General features: G+C 38.1%; 1 protein-coding gene across 1 annotated transcript in view; it reads left to right on the forward strand.

The window, feature by feature from the left end:
• Nucleotides 1–21,848, forward strand: part of kif26ab (kinesin family member 26Ab) — a 182,380-nt gene that overhangs the window by 88,813 nt on the left and 71,719 nt on the right. Inside the window, exon 4 of the mRNA XM_056476627.1 lies at nt 4,549–4,709. Within this exon, the coding sequence (XP_056332602.1) occupies nt 4,549–4,709 (161 nt within the window). The remainder of the gene's footprint in view (nt 1–4,548; nt 4,710–21,848) is intronic.

Raw genomic sequence — 21,848 nt, forward strand, 5'->3', positions numbered from 1 at the left:
ACGGCAAGAAGGTCACACAGAGTAAGCACAGGAAGTAGAGTAAGCACATTGCCAGATTTAAAAACATAATCGCATTAATTATTTTCAACAAAGACAATCCCAGTATACACTGCAACAAGTACAGCACAAACAATGTTTGTGCTTCTTAGAGCATCGTGTGGAAAGAGTTGACAATAATCTGACAAGTAGCACCTTTCAAAAAGAAAGCAAACCTGTCTTGAGAGCATGTTACTGTCAGCTTTATTGCTCTTTACTCGAGCTGGCAGATAAAATTATTAGAGTGTAGCGGGGTGGGATTTTCCACGTGGGCTTCATATGGGTTGCAATGACCTACTGGCCTACTGGGAGCCCAAAAGCAGGAATCCTTAAGCAGCGTGAACAGACTGTGATCTACCTCCCTCTGAGCTGGAGAAGAGGAGAGAGAGACAGAAAGACAGAGAGGGAGAAATTATGCTGCTCCTTTAAAAAAAAAGAAAGGCAAAGACACTTGGAAGGAGATGTGAATAGTTGGATTTTCTGGACTCGGGTTGTAGAGATGAGGGTGCAGACAGGGTGTAGGGTGTAGCATAAAGAGAATACCTGATTTTATCGACTGCTGGGAGCTCTCTGCAGCTGCACTTTAATGACCCGACCTGGGGATACACCATGCGTACCTCTTGCTCTGTGTCTGACACTCATGAAAACAGCTTGACTGGAGGGCTTAAGTCCTCAAAAACCCATAGTTGGTTTTTGACAGCTGCTTCAGCTTGTGTGTGTGCGTAAATGTGTCAAATGTCTGTGTTTGTGGGTCCCAAATTCTGTCTCGCTCCGGCTGCGCAGCCCCCTCAAACATCCTGTTGATGTGAAACCTGACACCCATTCCTCCTTTATCTGGATGTGGAGGATTACGTTCTGTCCAGATAGACACCATTCGCTGTCAGTGTGATGCTGTTTTGATTTATCACGGCTCATCTGAAACCAGAATGCCATGCATTGCGATATGACTTTGTCATGTGGAGGATCCAGCATGCTGTATTATTTGCACCGATGAAAGAATTAGTGCCAAGTTCATCTAAGTTTTCTCTGATTATTTACAGGTTTAAAAACCTGAGCAGGCAACACGGTGGCATAGTGGGTAGCAAAATCACATTGCAGCAAGAAGGTCGCTGTTTCGAGCCTCAGCTGGGTCAGTTGGCATTTCTGTGTGGAGTTTGCATGTTCTCCCCGTGTTCGCGTGAGTTCCTCTGGGTGCTCCGGTTTTCTCCACAAGTCAAAAGACATGCAGTATAGGTTAATTGGGTAGGCTAACTTGTCCGTAGTGTATGTGTGTGAATGAGTGTGTGTGGATATTTCAGTAATGGGTTGCAGCTGTAAGGGCATCCGCTGCGTAAAACATATGCTGGATAAGTTGGTGGGTCATTCCGCTGTGGCGACCCAAGATTGATAAAGGTACTAAGCCGAAAAGAAAATGAATAAAACCTGAGCACAAGGTGGCACGGTGTCGCCTCACAGCAAGAATGTTGCTGGTTCGAGTCTCGGCTGGGTCAGTTGGCATTTCTGTGTGAAGTTTACATGTTTGCATAGGTTGTTTTCACATGAACCTAGCGCAAGATCAGGCTAGCTAAACTGTAGCCGCAGCTAAAATGAAACAACTCACGAAAATGAATGCCATAACCATGTTACCGATGTAATTATGTGTAATGTACACCCTAATTGCATCTCGAAAGGTCAGCGAGAGGCTACACTGTTTCATTTAAGCAAAAGCACACACTCTGGTAAATAAAAAAGATCGAGTTTACTGTGAAGCTCTGGATGATTCCCCGGCCTGATGTCGCTTTAGATTGGTTGTTTTTTTCCTCCCCATAAGGTTTACGGACTTTTTGTCTTGACATCAAACGTGAATCTTCTTTTTCTTTTAGGTGTTGCCATCTCATTATACATGGTTTAAGCTGACAGACAGACGCCTCTATGGATGATGACGTAATTGCATCCCGCATCTACTGTGGATGAGTTACTTTTCAAATGTGTGTGTGTGTGTGCGTCATGCATCACACACCAAGAATAATTCTGATTGGATATTTAGCAAAAACGTCCCTCAATCATATTCTCGTCTCATTTTTATTAGTCAACAAAAATGTCAGTATATTTTTATTATAGTTGTCGTCATCAATTTTTATTTAGTTTTTGTCTAGTTTTCATCGGTAGAAACTTGCTCTTCACGGAAATAATGACGAAAAATTTTCGTCAGTGAAATGATCTCTTAGTATGTTTACATGGACAGCAATAATTCGATATTAATGCGATTTAAGACAATACTCTGATTAAGAGTCTACCGTGTAAACATTGATTTTTAGATTAATCCGATTAAGGTCATAATCGAACTAAAGTAAATCGAATTAAGACGTAGAGTATGCTGATTTTAGTCACATTATTGAAGTGCAGTACAGACATGTAAACACTTTAATCAAACTATTACTGTTATGTAGGACTTTTTTTGTGACTGGATAGTCCACACACACAACACCCACACACACACGCACACGGCTGTTTGACACTCTCTGCACCTACCGAGTCAGAGCAGACCACAGACACCTGCATCGTGAAATGCGGAGGTTTTTTCTTCCATTCAGCATGCGGTATGAACTTCCATTGCATCATTTGTCACAGGGGGAATGCATGAAATGTTCCCGAATGAAAGTGAAAGTGCCAAACTGCAGTTAAAGTTGTCAAATTAAAAATGAAAGAAATTAATCGAATTATGCGCTATAGCATGTAAAACGGGATCATGAATGTAACATTCAAACAGCAACTCATGTAAACGCCTTAATCTTATTATCGTCTTATTTGGATTAAGGCAAATAATTTGATTACTGATGTCCATGTAAACGTACTGTAGTCACAGATTGGGTAAAACAAAAACTGGCGTGAATGCAAAAGTGTATGGATGATTCCCAGTGCTGAGTGCAGCTGGAAACTGCAGCTGGGCATCCGCTGCATAAAACATATTCTGGATAAGTTGGCGATTCATTCTGCTGTGGCAACCCCTGATAAATAAGGGACTAAGCCAAAGGGAAATTTAATGAATGAATGAAAACTTGAGCCCCAAAAATCAACTTTATCCTATCTAATCTGTAAGAAAGCTATGGCAGAAACTGCTATTGCTTTAGGCAGACATTTGAAAAACAAACAAACAAACAAACAAACAAACAAACAAACAAACAAACAAACAAACAAAAAGTCATGTAATTTGTCAGTTCAAATAACGCATCTGCAAGTTCCACAACATAACTGACAGACTTAACTATTAGCGACTTCAACTTTAAATAGAAAGCAATTATAGACATAAACACAACCCAGAAGCATCTGAACAAACAGACATAACTCATAAACAAACCCATTTCTCCTCCCTTGTTTAGAATTCTCCAACCCAGAAATCAGTTAAAGCTTTTGCCACAGTAATACAGTAACAGCAGTTATTCAACCAAATGTCAGTTCAACAAAGTGCAGAGCAGGAACATCCCAGAATGTATGCTACAAGTTGTACTGGTCTCATGCAAGTAATCCTTTGTGATTTATGGAGCTCATATGTCACCTTATATAAAAAGTTCTCAAATTTATGTTGACAAATCACGCACAGGACGGCACATGCTTCATGAAAAGATAGCAAATGGTGTTGTTTTAGCTCTCAGACATGAGTCTAGAGCAAACACAAATCCAGCCATTATGCACAACCACCACAACATGGATGACATGCCACATTCAAACCGCGGTTGTCTATTTCTCAACGTTAGCTCGTGATCATCTCTGGGAAATGACCCAACCTTACCTGGAGCCTTTTAGCACAGTGCCTACTTGCAAACAAGCACTTGACAGATCATATTGATTGTGGGTTTAAGCTACTTAGTTACTCATAGGCCTCAGAGACAAAGACTGTCTCTGGTAAAATAATAAGAACATCCCTGAATGAATGGCTTGCAGGGCATAGATGTTTACCAAGCTGCAAATGCTAGAGTCTACAGTCTTATTTTACTATTTTATCTGTGAAAAAGCAATCCCTCGTGGAATACATTCAAGAATTATGTAACAACATTTTAAATGTACTGCATGTATGTAGAGTTGATTCTTGAACTCCATTGAAGGCACTGATAGAAGATTAGTTTCCTGAGCACAAGAGCAGAGAAAAACATGCCTACTGTATATCCACCTTGACCTTGTGGACTTGTGTCTCAATTGACCGCCTCTGCATCTCACTGTTGTTCTGGCTAAGAGACATGTTTCCTGTGAACCAGTTTAATCTCTACTCATTGAAACCCTATTCATGCCTTCAGTACAAGGATGAATGCTCCTCCCTGTTGGCTAATTATGTACTTTATAATAAATGCAGTTGAGTAATTGTTACCTCTTTTTTTATACGTGACCTTTGAAACATAATTTGCCTCTTGCTCCTTGTAAGGACTTGCTCTGTTTATTTCTTCAGCAAGGTGTGATCCTCCATGGCCTAGGCGTAGGATTCTTGGAACAGTGTGAGAAAGTAATTTACTGATTCTATCCTCTTTATTCCCATTATAGGCACTAGGCCTCGTGGGTCAAGCAGAACAGAGTGAACTGTCATCAGACAACACCATATCCAGAGTGAATCCCTCCAGACAGAGAAGTCCAGTTCAGTTTGGACAGTCTGCGCCCTCGTCTTCTGAACATACCAGTTCTGCTGCGGCATCCTTCTTCATCAGGTAAGAAAACTCATTCACAAAGATCACTGTTGATCACATTTTATTTACCTACATATCAGGACAACTATCCTTTTTTGATTGAGACCCCATCCACTCAGAGATGAGTTTTGCTTTATCATGTAGAGGTGGTGCTTCGTAGGTTGCTAGGCGACCATCAACCGTTTTCTCAGAGTATGACAAGCTGACAGACTGACTCTGATTCAAGTTTTATTAATGGAGAAAATGTCAAAGCACTGCAGTGTTTGGGTGTTCTGTGTTTGTCTGAGATAATTAGTCTGCCCAAATTTGTATGTTCCATACAAGCTGAAGCTGATCGGTCAGTTTTTATCTTGTGACTCACAGTGTGCCCCAAAGCCTTCACTCAACTGGGGATGCCTGGAAGGTGCGAGCATGTCACCTCCATTGGAAATAGTGAACTCTAGAAAACACAGGATATGCAAATGGATCAATTTCACTATGTCTATTCCCTGGCAATTTGCGGGTCGTTCACTGACTTCTATTTCTTTCTCCTTTTGCTGTTTGTGGGTTAAATTTGGGCGCTCAAGTAACTTAGATGTAAGGGAGAGAATACGGTAATTTTTAAAATAAAAGATTTTTCAAAATAAAAGATAGTTCAGACTCAGATAATCGCTAAAATGGAAATAATTAATGATTTCTCGTGCAGCCCGGTACCAATTGATCCACGGACCGGTACCGGTCTGCAGCCCGGTGGTTGAGGACCACTGCTATAGTGGATAAATCTGAAAACTACATTTTGGCATATTCATGTTAACACAGAGTTTGCATATTTTGTGAAACAATGTCATCAGTCCGCATCTCGACTCTACTCAGAAGGTCACTGATAACACTGAGATGACTCGAAAAGTTAATTTGAACTCCGCCACCTCGAGTAAGGACTTTCACCTCTAGATTGGAGGAAAGTCCTTACCCCAAGTGGAGGAGTTCAAGTATCTTGGTGTTTTGTTAATGAGTGAGGGAAGGATGGAACATGAGATTGACCAGCAGCCGCAGTAATGCGTTCAATGTACCAGTCCGTTGTGGTAAAAAAGGATCTGAGCCGAAAGGCAAAGCTCTCGATTTACTGGTCAATCTACATTCCTACTCTCACATATGGTCATGAGGTTTAGGTCTTGACCGAAATGACAATTTCTTGGATACAAGTGGCTGAAATTAGTTTCCTTTGCAGAGTGGCAGGGCGCACCCTTATAGATAGGGCGAGGAGCCCTGTCACCCGAGAGGAGCTCGGAGTAGAGCCGCTGCTCCTCCACATCAATAGAAGTCAGCTGAGGTGGCTCGGGCATCTGTTTCGGATGCCTCCTGGACACCTATAGGGAGGTGTTCCAGGCATGTCCCACTGGGAGTAGGCCTCGGGGAAGACCCAGGACATGCTAAATGAATGAATAAATGAATAAAAAAGTTAAGTCAGCAAGATTTTTTCACAGTGCACTGTTCAGAAGATTTTAGCTACAACCAGCACAAACACACTTGCCTGTCTTAAGACTTTGATTAGCATCAGATGTGTTTCATTAGAGTTAAAGCTAAACCCTGCAGGACATTGAGCCGCCTTACAGTAAGTTGACTTTAAGTTGCTTGGACTTAAATTGTTTGTTAGATCATTGCTTAAAGGATTAGTTCACTTTCAGAATGAAATTCCCTGATAGTTTACGCAACCCCTTGTAATATAATATAATATAATATAATATAATATAATATAATATAATATAATATAATATAATATAATATAATATAATATAATACAATATAACATTTTTTAAATAAAATGATATATTATTTTATTATTTTAGATGTTTTCTCCATAGTTCAAACTACTAAGCACAAAATAAATTCAGTATATATAGAAAATACTGTATTCTTTTCCTCAGAATTCATCCTGGATAACAATGGGGTGAGTTAATTAAGGAAAATTTCATTCAATAAGTAAAGTAATCCTTTAAATGTAATCATGGGACAATATTACTACCCTGAATACTAGTGTTTTAGTAGAGTTTATCAGTTCCACTGGTATTTGAAAAGGTGTGGTGACAGGAATGCTTCTGGAATGGTCCTGGAAAACACATTTGAAATGTTTGTGAAGCCTGGTGACAGCATGGGACATTAAAGAGTGTTCAGGGACCTCTCCCTTTGTGAAGAATGACGGCAACCCAGTTCTTAACTCTGCTTGGGATGTTGCCACCTGCCCAAGCACTTCCAGGTCATTCGGAGACAACAGACAGATGTGACCTCATGTAGCACAAGGTTAATTTTTGAGGTTTGATTTATAATTGCTCGTCTGTTTTCTTTGGAGCTGAGCTCAAAAAAGCGGATGCACAGGGAGGCTGCTATGTCAAAAGCTGAGGAAAGGAGAGAAAAAAATAGATTTGTTTTGACCTCTGTGTTTAAACTCCTGGGTGGATGAACAGAAGAAGTAGGAAATTATTTTGGGTACCACCTTTTGTTTCATCTCAAATACTAATTTCTGCCAAGAATTTTATTGTTATGATTAGAAAAATGGTCAGTTTTTCAAAATACTAATTCAGAGACTATTGCTGCATCCCAACTCGCATATTTATACTACTATCCTCTTAAGGTCTAAGGTGTTTTTTTACATGCATTTTTTAATTTATTTTTTGCTATTTGGGCTTATTGGAACCTAAGTAGAATACAAATACAAGTATCATCTTTTGATATAATGTACTTTTAGAGAAAAATTATGTCCATATATGTGGACTTGTGGTCCGAATTTACATAAAACACTTTTTTTAATGCATATTTAACATAGAAATTTATTTTTGAACTTGCTTTGACTATCAGAGAGTAAAAACAAAAGAAAATTCCCATTTTGGACAGTTAAAAATAGTGTTTGGGACATTTCATATGCTGCAAATCTGTTGCAGGATGACATTCAAAGTATATTAAGTAGCCACTTAAGAGCTAAAATGTACTGTCCACATATGTGGACACTTAAGCCCTAAGAAGATAAACTACTAAAGCATGTACTATTTTATGAAGGAAAAGTATATACTTCTGAGTGTGTAACAGAAGAGTATGCAAGCTTTGGGACGTACTGCTTTCTCGTCAACAGATGAGGTTATGTCGCTAGTTACATCCCCTGTCAATCATCTCGACACATCATCCACATTTCTTTCATATTCTGTACCCTACCTAGAAGCAACAGCAGGATAATCTGCCATTTGTGAGTCTTTCATGCAGAGAAATCTCATCAGGTCTTCTTTGGATAATTATGTATTCAGGTGTTAATGTCCAAACATATCTTCATATGAGTTTACATTGTTGTTGCAGACCAAATAGAACACAGAAAATGCGATTTAAATATTTTCCAATTGGCTAGATATTAATTAATAGTCATTCAAACATATTTACCGAAGCCTCTCTACTTGATGGTTGGTCTAGTGCGTCCAACATGTTTGTAGTTTATTTACACTTTTTACCCAACTTTGTAGTTCTAATCAAATTCACGTCCAACGTGCAATGTGCTGTAGGCAATATTAGCGGTTAGAATATAGACGGTTCTAAACTTCGAATTTTTATCCGGAAAGAGCAAACCATCCAGAAACCTTTGGCAGACTCTTTTCAACAGATTATGGTTTAGGACATACTAATTCTATTTTTGAATACTATTTATGATGGATAGTATGCGAATTGGGACGCAGCCTATGACATTAAACACAGGATATCAAAAAACAAGCACTAATGCTTTAGCTGTCATTGAAGTATCAACCAAAGAGTAAAAAACGTAATGAAATGCAGATGAATGCAGGATTAACGATAACAAACTGTTTCAGTTGTGAAACAGGTGTAAACATTGCTTTTTAAATTATAAATTAAGACCATAAAACTTTAATAACATCTTGTGCTCTACTACAAAAATAAATAAAATACTAAGACGTTTATGCACCTTCCCCTCACCGATGCTAGACTTGATTGGAGAATGCATAATTATAGGTGCCAATGCGATACCTTGCTTTGAGGCATGTCAAAAAATACTGCATATAAATGAAGAGCTGTTAGTGAACATCCACACCTGCAGTTATTACTGTAGTGTGCATTGGGCCTTTAACCTGCATGTACAACACGCAGGGGGCTGGATCCTCTTGTAAGTAAAATGTTAATTAGAGTGCAATTAGTGTTGCTCAGTGGAGAGGAGAGCGATGGGGGACAAAGTCAATCTGTCATCCATTCAGTGCTGTTGCGATTCGATCCATTTGACCATCAAAAAATAATTTTAAGAAACTCTTTTCTCTTACCACCTTTAAATGATGTTGTATTGATCCAGACACATTGTATTTAAAGCCGGCTCTCACTGCGTGGTTTTTAATATTATTTTATGATTGTAGCATGTCAGATTGTATCAATCTCAATGTCACACAATAAGATCTGTTTTAATAATCATAATGTTATACAATGTATGACAATCAAGACTTGTCAGGGTTTTGTCATCATTTCCAATACAATAGAAGTCAAAAGAAGGCATACAAAACTATGTAAAACTTTAAACGTTCCATAGAATGAAAATATGGATATTCCTAGGCAGAGTAATAAGCACTCAATACATGGCATTTACATACCATGAGCCTCAGACACCATTGTTTCCTCTTTGTCATATAAATCCCATAAAACCCTGGTAAAAAAGGCCAATTGGAAGAAAATACTCTAAAATGAGATTGATGTTAATATGAACTTCTCAGGCTGCATATGATTGGCCACAACATTACCTAATGAGATTACAACAATAATTTCCCCACGCTTATTTTTATCTAAGCTTATATTAAAGGTCCCGTGAAGTGCTTTGAGAGTGATTGAGCTCAAGTGCATCAAATGAAAAGCAAATGAGAAGCATCTTGAAGGGGGCGGGGCATGTCAGATACTAGAGAGCATTTGATTGGTTTTGATTTGATGTGAAACTGAAGTTTTAGATGACGTGAATTAAAACGTTGATTCATTTAGGCGGAAGTGACAAACTACAAGCTTACGTGTTTTTATGTGTTTTATTTATTCTAAAAAATAATTTTGCCACTCTTTTGGAGCACACTAGCTTATAGATATCTAATATAGATATAAACTAACAACACTGATACTAACATTTAAAAAAACATTATTTTAATTTCATTAGACCTTTAAACATTCTGTGTATGTGGGACTCTTATTTTGAAAATGGGAGAAGCAGGGAGAATGAGCAGTTTATTGAAGCAGGCAGCACTCCAAATGCAGGATATACAGATTTTTTTTTTTTTTTCAGCCCCCCTCCGAAGAGACATAATATCTGTTTAAATAAATATTTTATTAGTTTAACGTGTATATTGTGAAATTTGCTGTGTATATTTTCGAATGAGGCAACAGACATGTTGTAAACTGATGTAAAGTGATTTTTCTTGATTGAAAGGACGCCAATACAATTTATAAAACATATATATATTATAATATAATATAATATAATATATTCATGCGGAAGTTGATATTAATGGGCTATATAAATTGTCACGTTTAAGATCTGATATCTTTAAAAATAAGTAATAGATTACTGCCTGTTAGATATACAATATGAAGTGGGTCTCAGATTGAACAAGAAGCACTGCATTAAATTCCATTTCCCCCCGCCATGTCTTTAAAATATATTAGAGACATAATAGAGACGTGACGGGCTTACGCTTGTCAGATACTACGTGATGACGTAACAGATATGCAAATTAGTGTGTGACGTCATCTGGCAACATTTAGCTAGTCTTCGGGAAGGCTTTAGCTACTTTTCATTGGAAATAGTTGGCAACACTGGTTTAAGAACATGGTATTGTATCTGAAATTTGTATTTCCAAAACTATCTCTCTCCAAGCTCTCAAACGTTCCTTTTGGCCCTGTCATGCAGCAGCATGTCTATACAAACACTCCTTTTGCCTCTATATCTCAATAAGTGTCAACTGGCAACAGTTCAGCATTTTTCCTGAGGTGGTTGGAAGTTGTTGTCCTAATTGCGTCATTTGGGGTTCCTACTGGATTTCAGTTTGACAGCCATTGTAGTTGAAGTTGAAGCAGCAAACTTTCACAAGTCTTATGAAACGAAAAAATTCAATGAGAGGAAGAATTTCATTGCATTGGCTTTTAATCAGCGGTCAGTGAACATGTCAAAGCAGCCGTCAAATCCTACTGATTTTAGCATACGATTATAGGAATCTTAAACCAAAGTTTGAGCTTCACTATAGGGGCAGTTAAAATTGTTTTTTAATGCTGTCAACTTTTATTTTATTATATATATTACCATAGAAATAGAGACTTTTTGAAGACATTTGAATAAGTCAGTCAGTTCCAAGGTAAATCAAAGAACCATGATATTTGATCTGGGATTATAACAGAACCATTTACTGCCACAGCTCTTTTGTAAGGCATTTTTGCTTTATTTGGCTTTCTTTTATTCAGCCTGCGCTGTATAAATATTACTGGGTGTCTAGCGAGGAAATAGAAGAGCCGACGAAGGGCAGATGCATGGCTGAAAAGTTGACTTTTCCCTAACCCCCATTTTTGGTGAAAGCTCCAGAGTGATGGAGCATATGATTAGGGTATTGACATTCTAGCTGCCTTCTATAATGAATACAGACAGAGGGCCCAAAGAGCTTTCCAGAGCTTCAGGATGCGCTGTCACATTCAGCAGTCTGCTGTGCTTGGTTATTCCACCTCGGTGCTCCGAGAGATGAAATGGTTCAAAACAACCCTGAACTGAGCATCGTGCACAGGGTCATGTGAGTGAATCATCTGAGCCTTCGCTAGCTGGGAGTTGGGGTAGAACTGATTAAAAGGATATGACTGTTTTAGAAGGCCGTATGCTCTATTGACTCCAAAGGAAGAGAGAAAGAGAAAGAAAATGAGTTTGAGAGATCTGCCTGTCTAGAGATCAGAGCAACTTTTTATGTGGGTATAGAATGTGCAGTGACTGATAAAAGATTTGGTGTGTGTGTCATGGGTTTTCAATAAAAAAGGGACAAATAAACCTTTCAGTTTGGATGAGTGGTCTAATTGGTGGATTCTCTGAATGCATTGTTAGTGTTACAGAAGCCTTGAATCATTAGGCTGGTTTTTAGTAACATAGGCACTGTTGCACTGCATGTGGTTGGATAGTTCTTTGTCAACCAAGCTGGAGCCTGCTGTGAACTGGACACACATTTCTACTGACTTGAGGGAATGAACAATATAATGATGCAATGAGCTGTTTACATGTCTATATTAACATGTCTAAAACAGTTTCTGGAGGCAGGTTTGGATGGAATTCAGGGAGTTTTCCAGGAGACAGAACAATACGGGAGGTTGGCGTGAGATGGGTCTGAAACACGGGAGACTCCTGGGACAAACCGAAGTGTTGGCAGGTGTGGTTCTGTCTGATTCTCGAATCTGATTGGCCGTGAGATATTAAATTAATATCAACTTTCGTACAGCCTCTTCAACCTTGTGTATTACTCCGCCCACACGAGTGGCAAGCAGAGGATAACAGTTTGACACATATCGCAGCTGTTGGACAACATAATGTATTTGTGTGGCTTTTTAGAAATACGTGTTTAGATTGCATTCATACAGTTTATTTATAAGGATAGTGCCTTTTATTTTAAATATTCATAATTTCGGATATTCAGCGCATTGGCAGCCAGCCTGCCATACTAAGCAGTGCAAAGATGGTTGACGATTTTACCACAGAGACTGCATAATAAGCCCTTAGGTGAAGACAAACGTACGTTTCAAACTACAGCTGATTAAATCATTATAAAACAGGTTAGTGGCAAGTTGATATTTTTCTTTCGTATTTTGTAGTGCTGTATTGCAACAGAGAAATACTAGGAAATCTCTGTAGACTGATGGCATTTTATGCCGTTCAGCCTCATAATCTTAAAATGTGAGCAAAATCAGCTGTTTTGTCATCACTTTAGACGTTACGCTAGAGAAGTATTCAAACTGTAGCTCTAAAGTGACATTTGTAAGGTAGCAGTGGTTGCTGCTGTTCTAGCGTCAGCTGCAGATGTGTATGAATGGTGGAAGAAAGTAGTTACTTTAACAAAGGGGTTTTTGAGACTCTTCGTGTTTGATTTTCTTTTTTATATACATGGTTATGCCGTCGAACTGTTGTATAAACGCAATCGGAGCAGTCTGATATGGCTGTATATCAGCACTGGTGGGACACTAAGGCACTCTGCCTGTGGCCTCAAGCCAACGCTATACAGTTATGATATACAGCCATATCGCACTGCAACTCGTGTGTTGCTCATATATATAGATGAATAGCCCTAAATTGATTTTTCCAAAATTCCCTGCATGACACTTCATTTTTATGTTTATATGTTTTCTGTTTGTTATACAGTATAAGTAAATGTAGGAATTTCTTTTAATGAGTTTTACCATATTTTTAATATTAAATTATTTTTACTATACATTTTCTGGGATGTCTATGTCAGTATATACATATATACAAATAAAAAATAATGTTAAGTTCAAGGCTGCATATTATTGCTCCTGAGTGGAAGTTGTAGAAACCAATTAATTATAATTGTAGACAATTAATTATAATTTTATCATCAGACACCTCTTTATCATTAGATAATGACAAACACTGAATAAAGAGATGAGAAAAGAGACTTGAATCATTTGTGGCTGCTTACAACACTCATAGAAGAAAATATAAATACAATTATCTGCAAATGTAGTGTATTGTTAAAAAAGTAAAAATAGATTATCCCCAAAACCAATCAAACCTTTTTTACTTGGATAAATAGGCATTTTAGCAAAACATTTAGCCTTGGCAGCTACTTTAAATATTGGGGGTAAAAATTTATTTTTGAATGTAAGAAACACTAACTGTATAATGACAAAAAACCATTACTTACAGTACTTGTAGCATGGAACACACTTTTTACAATAATTTCACATATGCAGCATATCACGGAGCTTGTGTTTTCATATATATGGAGGACTAGATCACATACAGTGTACTGTAATAAAGTCTTGACCTGTACAAAATGTATTGCTTTGCATTGTGAACTGTGGTAAAGCCTCTTGACAGAGAGTTGTTGTTGCATACTGATAGCATGCTGTGTTGTGCTTTAGCATGCTAATAACTGTCAATGCAAACTGTTTACACTCAAAATGAGTGATGCATTGTGATGTGACAAAGCCGTTTCCTATTGTGCAAGCAGCGTTGTTTTCTCTGTGTACACGTGATGCTTATTCACGTGCAGTTTAGACGTCCTGACACAATTCATTAGCTGACCACTCCATTCCCAGTTTAGGTGTGTGTATGGAAGACACATGCTTGTACGTGCATGTATGTAGGTCAGCATTTGGGAAGCACAGCTGTTTGGCGGTATGTGGACTTGCAGTGGCATTGAGCATGACACACAGTAAGGCGTTTTATTTTATGGCCTAACACTCATTTTCAGTTGGCTGTCCAGGTGAGCTTGAGCAGTAATGACTATGATTGGAGTAAACATTCCACTATAATTATACATATACAACCATCCAGACGGTCACCAGACGAGTTGGGGAAATAGCCAATTGCTTGGCTGCGTTGGTCTTAAGGAGTAACCATAGAAACAAAGAGAAGTTATTTCATGGCATGTTTATGCTGTGCTTTGAATAAACAGAATTGCTAACTGAAGATAAAGGGAGGTGTTAGGGAGGTGTTAGCCTGCATATACTATGAAATGACATTCATTTGTGTGCTACATCTGAACTGCTTCCCTAAGTGGTAACTCTCTTTAAGAGCAAATTATGGTATGTTTTAACATTTGAAAGTTAATTTCTTTTTCAGAGAATGCTTGTTAACATTTTTGTGTCCAAAATAATTTCACGTGCTAATAATGTACGGTAACACTTTATTTTGATGGTCCACTTGAGTATTAGTCAGAGATGTATAGTAACAAAGTAGAACTACTTCACTACTGTACTTAAGTACTATAAGGCAGTATCTGTACTCTACTGGAGTATTGTTTTTTCCTCCTACTTAAACTTTTACTTCATTACATATTTTCGATGAGTTTAATACTTTTACTCCGATAGATTTTTTATGTGCTGCATCGTTACTCATTACTAGGGGTGTCGAAATTACCAGTATCGGTTCAGTAATAGATCAAAACCGGTTATTACGTACTGAGGTCATTTATGTCCTATGCACGATGTCGCAGTATGGCAAAGGAGGTGAGCGCGAGTAAATAACGCTCTTACTACAATGAAGGCGACACAGCACACGAGCTGCTACTTCACTTCTAGGGAGAAATGCTGTAAAACTCAATCTCTGCCTCTCTCACTTTGAACGTTTAACCCGCTGGCGTTTGTGAGGTAACTTTTCCTCTCCTCTTACTTGTGGATCCTGACACGAGCGTGCCTGAGGTACAAGTTTTCTCCACTGTGTCTATTATGGATTACCTGTGATAACCAGTATTATGCGCATACAGACTGTAACCGCGGCTGTTCTTCCTGCCAACAGTGCTTTCATTTCTACAGCCGATCGCAGCCCTTTCTGTTGAGCGGGTGAAGGCAATGACCAATCATAGTAGTGTAAGACCTCGCCTGTCAGTGCTCAAAAAGCAAGCGGGATAACATTTACTTTAGTTTGTTTGCATAAATGCTCATGCTGTCTTCTGTGCTTGTATTGGAGTTTTGTTTGATACATTCAGAAAGAGTGTTTTCTTTGAGCAGGTCAAATTAAGGGTACAGTTCATATTGCTGTATTAAAGAACTAAATTGTATTACAAATTATATGTAAATTTAAATATATTTATAGATTTTAATAAAAAAAAAAAAATCCTGTGTTGTGAAGAAAAAATCCAATTATGTATGGAAAGCTTCGTCAATGCACCGAGATATCGAATTGAACTGAATCGATGGCATGATAATCATAACCGAACCAAATCATGAGACCAGTGTAAATTCACACTCCTACTCGTTACAATTATAGACCTTTTTCTTGGCTGCTGCATGGAGGGAGCCATAGTGACCAGCGGCTTTGGTAGAATGTTTAGAACTTCCGTTTATAGCGTTTGCAACTGGTAATTTGCGATCCGAAAATGGGTTTTAATAGCATTTTGAGTGGATTACGGAGTGTTTTTGTGACACACAACTTTGAAAGGTGTGTGTTAAAGCTGTTATAATCTGTCAGAAAACAGTCAAAAACAGTATTGTAAGCCATGCTTCTTTTCGTTGTGCTTAATCACGTGCCCCAAAAAAATATATTTAAAATAAACAAAACGATATGATATCTTTTGACTGCTTTCTTTAATAACTACATAACACAATACTTGTACTATTACTTTCAGTACTTGAGTAGTAAATTTTTTAAATAAACTACTTGCAATACTTAAGTACAAAAAATAAATACTTTACTACTTCCACTTAAATATGATGCTTACAGAGCACATCAACTTCTACTCAAGTCACTTTTTGATTGAGCACTTGTACTTTTACTTAAGTCTGGGTCTCTAGTACTTTATACATCTCTGGTATTAGTAGACTGTCTGCTTAATATATGTTGATGCTGCTTCTTCAACAAACATTTAACTGACTATAAGAAACTGCTAATTAGCTTGTTAATAGAGACTCCAAGATCAGAAATTAAAAGCTCTGATAAAGCCAGGTGTGCAAATTCTGATGGCTGGAAGATGGTATATTCAGACACATACAGTGTTGCCAGATATAGCTGAGTTTTTCCAGTCCAAAAGCTGTCCAAGACCCACTTAAATCCTCAATAAAATGCTAAAAATATTAGATTAATATTTTATTTCATTTTGATATTTAATATTTAAATCAGAAATAAGCCTAGTTACTTTAACTGTCATCATTTTAACCATAAAGCGACCAACACCAACAGTCACAGAACCACAATAGAGAAATTACAACATAACTGGATCACATCACAACACTGCACTTATTGTTCTGTAGATTACACTACATATTTGCCTATATACTGTAGATACATTTGTTTGAAGATGATATCTAAATAGTTTATAAATTATTTGCATTAATTATCCTGTGAAATTAACATAAATTATTTTAAAGGTTAGTTTCACGTTAATTTCAAGGATATCAGCTAGTGTGCTCCAATGTGTCTCTAGTAAATCTGGTGAGCTTAAAAATAATTTATTTGACAACTTATGAACTTGTTTGACACAACAGAAGCAGGACACAGGAGTTTCAGCTTTCACAGCAGCTCCATGGATTCAGGTATAAGGGTGTAAATTCATAAATTCATCCCATTTGGTGTTTTTACATTCTTTTGAACACATTGAGGTATTGCTTGTCAATCAAACAATGCTTCTATGTTCGTTCTTGCTGTCAATTGAGGGAAAAAAGATTGATAAATGTTTTATGATAAACTGCTTTTTATCATAGTTTAACTGCAGGTGCTGCATGAATCGCGTGCATGCAAAGGGGAGTCAGATTTGTCTGGGGATTTTGATGCAACTTTCGTTTACCTGTCGGCACAATTAAATTCAAAACTGGCCAATCTAGCAACACTGGGCACACATCACGAGTGAGTTTATGTGAAAATCATATGGATGCAGTGGTCCTTGATTATAATGCCAGAATGAGAGTTCCAAGCTATAATAGCCTAGAAAATAGCAGCTTTTAATTTTTCGTTAGTCTTGGATGGGATGTAACTACAGAAGAGTCAATCTTTAAATAGGAAAGTGATCTAAACTCAATCTTTGGTCATTTTTGAGTGAGATGCTAATTGCCAAATCGGATTCAATGACCTATGCTAAGAGGTGTTTCCTAGTAATGGGTTGCAGCTGGAAGGGCATCCGCTGTGTCAAACATATGCTGGATAAGTTGGTGGTTCATTATGCTGTGGCGACCCCTGATTAATAAAGGGACTAAGCTGGAAAAAAAATGAATGAATGAATGAATGAATGGCTATATGCTAAGCTAAGCTAAAAGTGCTCCAGCCAGACCCAGTGATCATCTGAATGGATTTAAGTGATGTTTTATAAACAAATTTCAGGAGAAGCACTAAGCTAATTTATTATCGACAATCTTTTATCCAATCAGCTTAAGTCCAAATCTCTATAAATAGTCAAACACATCATACCTCTGTTTTCTCTCAACTTCAGCATCCCTCCACCACCCCACCTCCACACTATTAAACAGGATACCTACATAAATCTGAGGGGGGAGCATTCTGAAGCCGGGCTAGACACTGTGCTCGGAACCCTATCTCTCTCTCTATCCTGATAAGGGGAATAACATGAGTTAAGGCTGATTTATACTTCTATGTCAACCGAATGTGTATGCTCTCGCCATGGCCGTTGCCAATGCTGATGCGCACCTCTCAAAAAATTTAACTACACGTCGCAACGACACCTAGCGGAAGCACTGACGAGTGTGGGCGGGACCGAACCTGTTGGATCGAGTGTTTACAAATATGGAGTCCCATAAAGGAGGTCCAGATGGAAAGTTTTGTTATTACCTTATGATTAAAGTGGTTGCACGTCCTCCGGTTCCCGCCTCAAAATGAGCGTGTTTGAGCTACTGCTACATTAAGATAGCATTCAGAAAACATAAAACACCAGCGAAGAAACATGACACAGAGGAACATAAAAACCTACTGCCAGCTAGCGTTTCGGAAGTTTTATTGCAGAGCTACACAAACAGCGCGCAGAAGTGTAAATGCATGACAGCGCTCAATGCATGTGCACGGTATAAACCAGGCTTTAGGGTGTCTTCCCAAGCTCAGAGCCCTCTCCGCGGACAGCACGCCAAATATGCATATTCTATTTAGTCAAATATCTGTACACGGTAAAACTCAACTTATTTTACCTCTAGAAAGTTGTAAAATTATCCTTTTTTTCTAAGAAACTGGAGTGTTCCTTAAAGAGGGACATCCAAAATCTGTACCATTGGTGCTCCTCTAGGAACAGGGTTGTAAACATTGCTTTAGCCATACATTGCTGTAAAACAAAACAATTCAGGTAATAATTGATTCTCTTTTCTATCCAAACAAACTCAAAGTTTTCTCCATCAACAGATCTTTCCATATTGTGTGTTATGTTCCAATGATTGCAATTTTTTTTGTCTTTGTCTCCCTCGACCATTTATTATTTTCTTCCCCATTAGAGCATCTGGTTAAACACGATAATGAAATTGTTCCATTGCCAAATTTCTGCTCTTCCCATCACAACAACACCATGCTAATGCAGCCAATGAGCCTGTGAAACGCAATATGTCATGATGCCAATGTGTCACGAAATTTTCGACAAACTATTGAATAAATATCTTCCATAATATGAAGTACTGATTTGTTTTGATTGTCTTTACTTACCAAAGGAATACAACGCTTTGAAGTAACCACTGCGCATAAGTTAGTAGATATTTAACAGGATATCTAAAAGGTCAGTTGATGTATTTGACAACTCACCCCATTATTGCCTCTAATTCTTGAGTTCTCACCATGCGCTCTAATTTAAAGTCAATTAGGTACATAAATGCATCAGTTTAATCGTATTGTTGAGAAGCGGTGCTTCCTTCTCCTGCTGTAAAGGGGCAATAATGATAAAGCATGCTAAGAGTTGTAAACAGGGGGATGCCATTCACCTTTCCACCCACATGCTGGGTCAATGCTAATGTGAACGGTGGCCTTCTGATGGGTGGGACAAGGGGGCAGGGCTCTGATGGAGCCGGTGGGATGGTGAGGTTGGGGGGAGGGTTGATTGTGGAGTAAAGAGGTGAGGGGAAGAGAAGAGAGGGGTTGTAGAGAGTTCTTGCAAACAGCTAAACTGATAACGTCGGCTCTGTACGGGCCACCCATGACATCACAGCAGAGGATTACAGTTAAAAAGAGACCCAGAAACACAGTGGAGGGGCAGAGAGATGGAGAGATAGAGAAAGTACACAGAGGAGAAAGAACAGGCAACTGATGCATGTGGATGGCTGCTTTTTGAGTGACAGCACTAATCCCTGACAAGGACAAATTGGGAAAACAGATTAATGCTGAGTGGTTGGGTCTCTGGAGCGGAGCCGGAGCCGGCGCCCTGCTGCACAGCTGCGTGTCAGGAGTCGGGAAACTAGCTCACTTCAGGCAAGGCTGATAGTGGGAAACACACCAATGTGTGGTAGGCAGTGAGGCGAATCCACACTTATATCTACTCATGGTGGGCAGACTCGGACTAATGCCCCAAGTCAGTGCTCCCAGCTGGAGGGAGAGAAAGCCATGGACTGTGGAGGAAAGTAAGTGGAGCGGCACCATGAAACTGAAGTAAGTCAGCCTATCAGAGGAACCTGTGTTTTAAGATTGCAAGTTTGATTTTCACTATATTTATTGAGGCAAGTTGCTGGCTTAAATTGAGAACTTACAGCTTAGGTTGCTTTTTATTTTACAGTATTTGCAGAAAGTACTGAGTAGAATAAGATGACTACATGAGTTATGTTTGAGGGTAGGTTCAGCAATAGAACCTACTTATTATTGTAATTATTATAATAAGCACATATGTGACCCTGGATCACAAAACCAAGTGTCAATTTTTCTGAAATTGAATTATACTTGCATCGGAAAGCAGATTAAATGAGCTTTTAGTTGATGTATGGTTTGTTAGGATAGGATTATATTTGGCTGAGAGACCATTTGGAATCTGAGGGTTTAGAAAATCAACATATTGAAAAAAATGATCATTAAAAGTTGTCCAAGTTACTGATTCAAACTTTTTATAGATTTACAGAAAATAATTTACTACGTGTCACAAAATTAGCTTGACTTAATATTCTAATGATTTTTAGCATAAAATAAAAATCTAAAATGTTGACCCATACTATGTATTTTTGACTAATCCTAAAAATATAGCCATACAACAAAAGATTATGTGATCCAGGCTAACATATTATAAACAAATGGAATGAGATTGTAAAAGGAAGTTCTATTGTTATTTCAATACTTTTAAGTAATGAATCAATTAATCGTTTTTCAAATGAGTCAATGAAAGAGTTTAAAAGAAGGCTTAGTAAAGATTTATTTCCCTTTTTTTCAAAAAATATTAAAGTGTTTTAAACTGGTTTTAAACCAACATTTGGTCCTTAACAAACTCCTTGATTGATTACTCAGCCTCAGTAGGATCTGTTTTGTTGACATTGCTCGCTTGAGATGTGCCCTGTTGTTTTAGCATGTATTTACTCTGGCTGAACCTCCAGCTGGTGGTCTCTATTCCCAAACACATGGTCAAGCTTGAGTTTGCCTGTAAGGCCCTTATTATACCTGGTATTAAGAAGCGCTTTACAATCTCTTTGTAAATGAGGTCTAAACATTCTGAGCTTGTCCATTTTTGAAATTTTCCCAAGGGTAGATAAAAATGCATTTGATCAGATTGTTTTTAAAAGCCTCAAAAGCCACCTACTCTGTGGCAACTGACCTAATTCTTAAACATTTCGCGAAGCGCAGTGTCCAGATGGAGATTAAAACTTTGATGGCTGGAGTCATGATTTTTGGTTTGAGGAACCAAGCACTTTGTTATCCACCATTCCTGACTTCTGGTGTGCTTTTCAGTGCACAAAAACTAAAGCTTAGTGATTTCTGTCGTGATTTTTATGTTAACCTATTCATTTCCACAAGCATATTTTGTTGATTGTGCTGCATCACACAGATTAAAACACCAGATATAAACAGGAATGTGTCTGTGCTCAAATCATCCAAAACGCATCTTAAATCCAGGTGTAAACTCACTCTCAGAAATAAAGGTACAGGAGCTGTCACTGGGGCAGTACCTTTTTAAAAGGTACATATTTGTACCTGAAGGGTCCATAATGGTACCTCAAATGGCTCGTTTCCACTGACTGGTACAGTACGGTACGGTAGGGGTTGGTCCGGGTCACCTTTATCAACCTTGCGTTTCCACTGCTAAAAGGGTACCAATAGTACTCTTTTGGTGGGGGTGGTGTATGACAGAAAGTTTCAGATGACGTCATTTTCACTCGAGAAAATTGTCTACAGTTAAGCTGTACAAATCAGATGCTTTATACACATAAATACTTGTGTAAAAATGTTTATTACACAATTTTCTATGAACATGAGTTGATTATAAATGCAGATTAATGACAATGCGAAACAGCCTACTGTAACGTCTGTAATTATATAAAATAAACAAATAAAAGAACATATATGAACACATA

Source organism: Danio aesculapii, chromosome 17 (genome assembly GCF_903798145.1).
Source record: "Danio aesculapii chromosome 17, fDanAes4.1, whole genome shotgun sequence".
Classification (NCBI taxonomy): domain Eukaryota; kingdom Metazoa; phylum Chordata; class Actinopteri; order Cypriniformes; family Danionidae; genus Danio; species Danio aesculapii.